This window comes from Nannobrachium achirus (genome assembly GCF_963921795.1).
Source record: "Nannobrachium achirus genome assembly, chromosome: 2".
NCBI classification, from domain to species: domain Eukaryota; kingdom Metazoa; phylum Chordata; class Actinopteri; order Myctophiformes; family Myctophidae; genus Nannobrachium; species Nannobrachium achirus.
The window spans coordinates 7,856,191-7,862,190 of record NC_137811.1 but is presented as its reverse complement, the minus strand read 5'-3'; the positions used below and the strand labels follow the sequence as shown (position 1 = coordinate 7,862,190).

The following is a 6,000-nucleotide window of genomic DNA, read 5'->3' as shown; positions in this document are numbered from 1 at the left end:
GTGAGAAAAGACCCCAGCCAAAAGTCAGAATGGTTATTCTGGCTGCTTGAAAAGTCTAATGAATGAACTCAGGATGTTTTAAAACCTACACAACTCTAATATTATGAAAATCAGACATTAACTAGCTGGCGTACTGTTCTGGGAGGTCCCAAAATAGATAACCCCCAGAGAGGGGCTGGGGGTCGGGAACATTTTACATCCATCATTTACTCAGTCGATTCCTTGACCCAAAAAACATAGGATTTGCATGTTTAATTAGGTTTCTAGGTTGTCTAGAAGCCAAGATAGCACAAATTATGTATTTTATGCCGGCCATTTTGAACGTCCAAAATGGCGGCTTTGCATGTGTCTGTGCAAATGCAAACAAAGATTTTTGGATTCCCCATGCTCTGAAGATTCCAAAAATGTATAGTTTTACTAATCCCCAAAACAATCCAACAAAATACATAGTGGACCTGACTAATTCGGGAGGGTTGGCAGCCCTGGTTACAGAAAGGGGATACAGAAAATGTCCTCTGAACTCAAATAACTTTTTTATATTGAGTTCTTATCAAAAGTCAACAGGTTCTGGGCAACACTGAATGTGTGTGCGTGTGCCTGTACGTGCGTGTGTGCGTTTGGCCATGCTATACTATGGAGGGAGTGTCTCAGTACACAGTGTCAGAGTACAGTATAAGTACAGTGGGAGAGTGAAGGTATATTTGTGGAGGTATTCAGCAGACACAGGAGCAGACAGCAGGATGAAGACGGTTCTGTGGCTGAGTGTGGCCTCTCTGCTGCTTCTCTCTCTAACCATGGACTCCATGGAGCCACATCCATGTAAGTAGATCTGATCCACCAGCTCCTGATACCATGACCGGGTGATCTTACCATGATGACATGTTTTAGAGTGATGTAATCCCTGTGTGGTGACCAGGAATGATCTGCGCACTCAGTTTGGGACAGACACTGCATTCTGCTCATGGTTTATCTTATCCCATTTAGGATGATAACCCCTTTTGTTTAGTTTTTTTACCATTCAAGGCTGCTACTGCTATGCACAGCAGTGGTTCCCAAACCTTTCAGATCGAGACCAAAAAAAAAAAAGAAAAGAGAAAGTTTGCCCTGACATTTCTAAAAGGGCCTTTTGGTGAAAATATCGAAACCTCCAAGCTGACCGAAAATAGCCGAGGTTGAGGTTGGCTATTTTCTATTTTCGGTGCTTGATACCACCCTATGTATTCCTACACATAGAGGGCAATGTATGCTATTATTGTTGTTTCATCTATTAATTTGACTCTGTGATGTGTTGTAATGCTTTTGCTTAGCTGATTCTTCTTTGTTTTGCCGATTCTTCTGTCAAGCACTTTGTGACTCTGTTCTTAAAAAGCGTTATACAAATATAGTTTATTATTATTATTATATTATTATTATATACCTAACCATAACCTAAAAAAAATAAAAGAAATTGTATAAAAAATCATGAGCGTGGGACAAAAGTCTTACCACAGCACATTGCCAAGCTTGTTGCCCCAATGATAGTTCATCACTTTTGCACCTCAACTGATCACATATTGCAGCTTGTCCATTTTTACTCCCCAATTAACCACTACTACTACTACTACTACTACCACTACTATTACTACTACTACGATTTAGGCATTCACTACTGCTGCTGCTGCTGCTACTACTAGGCTACTACTAGTGGCATGTCGCAAATTATCTGGCTGGCCAGGAATCTAATCTAATCTGGCCTTGTGTTGGGGTGGTGGGGGTGGTCAGACCTTTTGGTCAGTAGGAGTTATCCCTTTTCTTTGCATTTGTAAGTTAAATGTATTACGTTAGTGCACTTTGAGAGCAACATTAAGAAGATAGATAGATGTATAATGTCATGGCGTTCTCAGGACATCATTTTACATCTTGAAAAGTTTATAGTGCCTGCTAATTTTGCTCAAGATTTTACAAACTATGGGTTTGCTCCCTAAACCATTTACACCCATCATGTAGTAATTCATCAATGAAAATCACGAGACAGCTCTCTTATAATGTTAATGTGAATGGACACCTCATAATATGGGAATAATATCATTATTTCATTGCATTGTAGTGACTTTTGACTTGAGTGGACTCGTGAGGGAAGGGTCCTAAGTCCCTTGGTCCGAGACAGAGTCAAGACTGAGTAAAATCCTGGGCGAATCCTGACAGAGGCAATGCAAATTAGTTGAATTGAGTACTACAACACTAGTGTGTTCTGATACATCATACAGTTATTCAAACCCACCCTGTGAATGTGAAACGCATAGCAGAAAATCACACTATATTATGTTATTCTTTTCGTTTTCAGTTCGCCAGGTTCAACACCACATGCACACAACAGGTAAACAAACATGTACAAACAACTAAATATTGTAGCCTAAAATGTTTTCTTTTGATCAAAGTATATATATTATATATTTATATATATATATATATATATATATCAGAGATTGCGTTAGACCGGAAATTGCCGGATTTGACCGATTTATAATGACAAAGACCGGAAAATATAAACCTCATCGGACATAAGGACGATTGAAAATGACACGGCAGTTCACCGCAAATCTCTCTCTCTCTCTCTCTTTCTCAATGTCTCTCTCTCTCTCTCTCTCTCTCTCTCTCTCTCTCTCTCTCCCTCATCACTCTCTCTCACATCTGCACGTCTGGTTGCACAAACACACACGGGTTAAGTTACACTTTTTCCTGTTAATAATAACCTGTGTGAAATAAGCTGCATTGGGAGGTAAACGGGAGACACTTTATTGTGAAGGTATGACAGGAAATGATAGTTGTTGCTGGGTAGGCCTAGTTGTTGGTTTGTTATGTTGTCGCTAAGCTCTCTATGAGCTGCCTTGGTTTTGGAATATGAGCGCGCAGTTTAAGTTATAGTACATGAATGGACAGTCAAAAATAAGTTGTATTATCAGAACTGTTTAGCCTAAACATTAATTTGCGAACGGGGGCGCTGGGGGAGAGAGAAGACAGCAGTCCATTTCAGCGTCATTTTGCAATGCGCACTGTGAACCCATGGGAATTATTGAAGGCACGCAGGACAACTACAACCCATATAAAACAAACTTTATACACTCGATTGAAGTTCTTTATGAGGGATGTTATGGAAACTGTACAAGATCACCACCAAAGCCTTTTCAACCTTCCCAAAGTTGCATAACAGAGATGCAGGATGATCGTGACCACTCGACCATACTTGTGAGTAGTCTATAATTGATTCCTTTCTGGCCAGATTAATCTATCAACCTATGAAACATTGCGCAGACCCCACTTTCAGACTATTTCTCATTATTCTGTACATTATTATGTGTTGGCCTGAAATATGATGCAGAACAGAAACAACTTGTTATGAAACCATGCAGTATGTGTGCAAACACACAGCCTGCGTGAGTAGTCCAATATAATGCATTCCCTTATGCAAGATGAAGCTGTATGTTTTTTGTACAGCCTACTACTCCTTTACATTCAATTAGTTCAGTCTCAACTATACAGCAGGACTTAAACTGTTGTTATTGGCTATGTTTTTGCACCTGCTTGTCATCCATGCATTAAAATTATTATGTCCGGTATTTTTATCAGATGTCCGATAAATTTTAATCATGCCGGTCACGGTGACCGGCTGTTAAAAATCCTAGCGCGACCTCTGATATATATATATATATATATATATATATATATATATATATATACCGGTATATATATATATATATATATATACCCTAACTCTTTATTTCTTATGTTTATTCTATTGGCTCTGTACAGAACACAATATCAGGTTGGTGGGAGGAACCAGCCACTGTGCTGGTAGGCTGGAGGTTAAACACCGGGGAGAATGGAAACCAGCAAATGGATATCGGTCTTCCTGGAACCAGAAATTAGTATCTATTGTGTGCAGACAGCTCGACTGTGGCTCTCCTGTTTCATCAGAAAAGAGCTATGGTTCCACAGTTCAAACTGTATGGTCGATTATACCTTTCTGTGATGTTGGATCATCAGAATCTTGTGTAACAATGCAGTCTGATACTTCCTCCTCCACATTGGAGGTATTCTGCTCAGGTAACAAACAATGACTTCAACAATGACAGTGACCTATTGGTCTCTTATTTCATCTGTCTATCTGTGTGTGTGTGTGTGTGTGTGTGTGTGTGTGTGTGTGTGTGTGTGTGTGTGTGTGTGTGTGTGTGTGTGTGTGTGTGTGTGTGTGTGTGTGCGCCCGCGTGCGTGTTTTATTAAAGGGGCCACAGCATGCTTTTAAAATATATATTTTATATACATATTGGTCCATAATACGGTTTTATACAGGTTTTAGTCTAAACAACCACTCAGATATTGGAATTTCATGTTCTGTCTGTCTCTAATTCCAAGCCATTTCAGATGCAATACCAAAATCACCTCTGTTGGCAACAGGGCGCTGTCTTTGGGCTAAAATTGGAACGATACAGAAAATATACCATGGCACCATGCTAATCTTTTTCTGTATCGTTCCAATTTTAGCATGGCACCATGCTAATCTTCTCTGTATCGTTCCAATTTTAGCACCACTTTACCTCATGGTTCCACCTCATATATATATAGTTTCAATAGTATAGCCTCCCAAAAAGTACTGCCCCCTCCTCGAGGGGGCCCAATAGGAAATGAGACCCCTGTGACGTATCCCACAAGTGTTACCCTGGGCGTCTCCCCTAGCTCTGGTCCATAGCATTACACTATGTTATACCTCCGTATTCCTTGGCAAAACCAGAAAACCCTGCCGTCTGGTCCGAAAATAACAAAAACTGTTTCGCCCCTCACCAAACCAAAGGTATCAGTGGAAGACACTCTTGAAGAAGGTCCAGGGGGACCGAAACGTCTGTCAATTAAAATAAAGATGAGCAGCTGAGCAAGAGCAGAGTGCGGGAGTTTTTGTTCATGAAATACAGTGTTGTACCCGAACACGTTCAAAGAACGATCGTTCATGAACACGTTCATATTTTGGGCGAAAGTGAACTGAACGTAATTGTTTTCGCTTGATGAACGATATTGTCGAACGCGGTCATTCTGACGCCCGTGAACGATGTTCGTCGGCGTTCGTCGGCCGTTCATGCGGCGGTCCGCGCCTCCGCTGTCGTCTGTCCTCTCGTCTCTCTTTTCATTCACATGCTCCAATAGCACGCACCGTGCACGCAGCTCCTCATGAACGTTGATATGCGGTGCTGTCTGCACTCTGCTGCTGCACTGTGAATCTCCTCCTCGTTACGTCTCGCAAGCCTGACTATACTTTGTCCTATGTGTGTTGCACGGCGAAAATAGCTGATCTGCAAGCTCACAACGCGTCGCATCCACGAGACAACGTGAGCTTGTAGATCAGCTATTTTAACCAACGCGGAAACATGCTGTGCACGAGGTTTAGAAACGTCTGCCTTCTAGTGGGGTTCCTTGTACATGTAATTTTTTGTTTTCATTTCAAATGTGTGTTAAAGTTTCTTTTTCACTTCCAATTTGTAGATTATGGTCTATAGAACAATTTTGGTTCGAGTGTCAAGACAGTAGATTGAAGAAAAATATATGTTTTGCCCTATTTCCAAAATGACCAAAATCGGAATTGTGTTTTTTGAACAATGTCTTAGTTTTCCCATCTGCTGTGTAATATATATATATTTTTATTGCTATATCAAGTCAATACTGTGTGGGGAATCAATTGGAGTCAAATATTTGTTTTGAATATTATGATATTTCACACAATGAGACAATAACATGGTTATTACATTCAGCCCTTCACAATAAGGGTGCAGGAAGACTGGGAACTAGGCAGTGGGCACATCAATATTGTGGGCACCTCAATGTTAAGTTGGATGAAATTATTGCTGTGTGTGGTTCTATATGGGCTGTGTCAATAATTTTGACAAATAATAGCATGCAGCAACGTCTAAACATTTATATATATAGACCTATATATTTTTTTTTCTTATTTTCTTTTTCTTATTTTTAAGTATA

General features: G+C 40.2%; 1 protein-coding gene across 5 annotated transcripts in view; it reads left to right on the top strand.

Moving 5' to 3' along the window:
* Positions 1-687: 687 nt before the first annotated feature.
* Positions 688-6,000, top strand: part of LOC308305874 (scavenger receptor cysteine-rich type 1 protein M130-like) — a 40,780-nt gene continuing 35,467 nt past the window's right edge. For 4 of the 5 annotated variants that reach the window (XM_080750768.1, XM_080750769.1, XM_080750766.1 and 1 more), the window contains exons 1-3: positions 688-819; positions 2,324-2,356; positions 3,790-4,083. In XM_080750768.1, the coding sequence (XP_080606894.1) occupies positions 741-819; positions 2,324-2,356; positions 3,790-4,083 (406 nt within the window). In that variant the 5' untranslated portion in view covers positions 688-740. Of the gene's footprint in view, positions 820-2,323; positions 2,357-2,818; positions 3,226-3,789; positions 4,084-6,000 lie in introns of those variants that run through there. The other variant, XM_080750767.1, reaches the window with a different exon arrangement.